Source organism: Austrofundulus limnaeus, unplaced genomic scaffold, assembly GCF_001266775.1.
Source record: "Austrofundulus limnaeus strain Quisiro unplaced genomic scaffold, Austrofundulus_limnaeus-1.0 Scaffold274, whole genome shotgun sequence".
NCBI classification, from domain to species: domain Eukaryota; kingdom Metazoa; phylum Chordata; class Actinopteri; order Cyprinodontiformes; family Rivulidae; genus Austrofundulus; species Austrofundulus limnaeus.
This window is the reverse complement of record NW_013952676.1, coordinates 143,850-145,035: the sequence shown is the minus strand read 5'-3', so window position 1 is coordinate 145,035 and position 1,186 is coordinate 143,850. Positions and strand designations below refer to the sequence as shown.

The window sequence follows — 1,186 nt, the reverse complement described above, 5'->3', positions numbered from 1 at the left end:
ACATATGAGTATATTGTATTACATAGTAATACATAACACATATAGCAAATATAATGTTTTTATTGAGAACAAGGATTGAATGTACAGTAAACTGATGAATCGCCATTTGATGTTTTYAAACTCACCATGTGCCAGGTTTTCAAACTTCTGGGCCAGTTCTTTCATTGACAGCTTGCTCTCAGTATCATTCTCATGCTTCGAAAGCTCTCTTAATATCTTACAGCCAGCAAGAGCACTCAGTACAGATTCCCCTGCCTGACAAAGAAACACAAGATACCAAGAATAACTGAGTTAAAATCAAACTGGATAGAAGCTTTATGACCAGCAAGGTTTGTTGTGATGTGCTCATGAATTTAGCTGATTCCATCAGCGCTGATGGTGATTGTTTTAACCTTAAATAATGAAGTTGAGTGCATAACTGGTTTTTGAAGAGATCACAACTTTTTTTAATGTACAATGTAATGCCCACAACTCACCATCTCCCAGAAGTAAATAGCCATCTCCTTGCGGTTCTGTAAGACAGCCCAGATGAAGAGGGCTGCCCAGGGTCTGCTGCAGGGTTGGTCCCGGTACATACATTCTCCCTGCAGCAACGTTGTCACTTTCTGAGGTTCAGAACAGACAGAAACATAATCTAAGAGTTTGTTCACATCAAACAGAAGTCATCTTTGCTCACTTGTTTTTAATGTTGTGAAAAACTACATTTTGTTCTTTAAACATTCAACATCAACTATCAGATGCACAAAAGGCACTTTAGAAACTTAAGTGAATGTTCTCCTCTTACAAAAAACTGATCAATTTTTGTGATTTTGTTGAGTTTAAAATCTGGATACTGATACAAAATACAGGAATAAGGACACACTTGAAAAACCAATAGAACTAATTATTTGACCTATGATATTTTCTACAGTCTTAATTTTCTTATGTATGGACTGTACGGGTCGGTTAGTTACATGAGCCGTACGTTATGCCCTTACACTCTCAGAACTTRAAGTTATGAGGAAATGGACTTGACTGCAGTCTTGGATGAGCACTCATTCAGACATTTCATTCTGTAAAACAAACTCAGATCAAAAAAATGATACAATAATAAGTTCATTCCAAAGTGCAACTTGTTGGCTTTCAGGAACACTCAAAGAAATGAAGAGAAAACATTGTGGAAGTCAGTGAATGTTACTTTTATTGA

General features: G+C 36.4%; 1 protein-coding gene across 1 annotated transcript in view; it reads right to left on the bottom strand.

The window, feature by feature from the left end:
* LOC106526389 (transient receptor potential cation channel subfamily M member 5) overlaps window positions 1-1,186 on the bottom strand; it is a gene marked incomplete at its 5' end in the record, with an annotated part of 34,607 nt that overhangs the window by 19,783 nt on the left and 13,638 nt on the right. Inside the window, 2 exon segments of the mRNA XM_014020986.1 lie at window positions 126-255; window positions 477-605. Coding sequence (XP_013876440.1) covers window positions 126-255; window positions 477-605 — 259 coding nt within the window.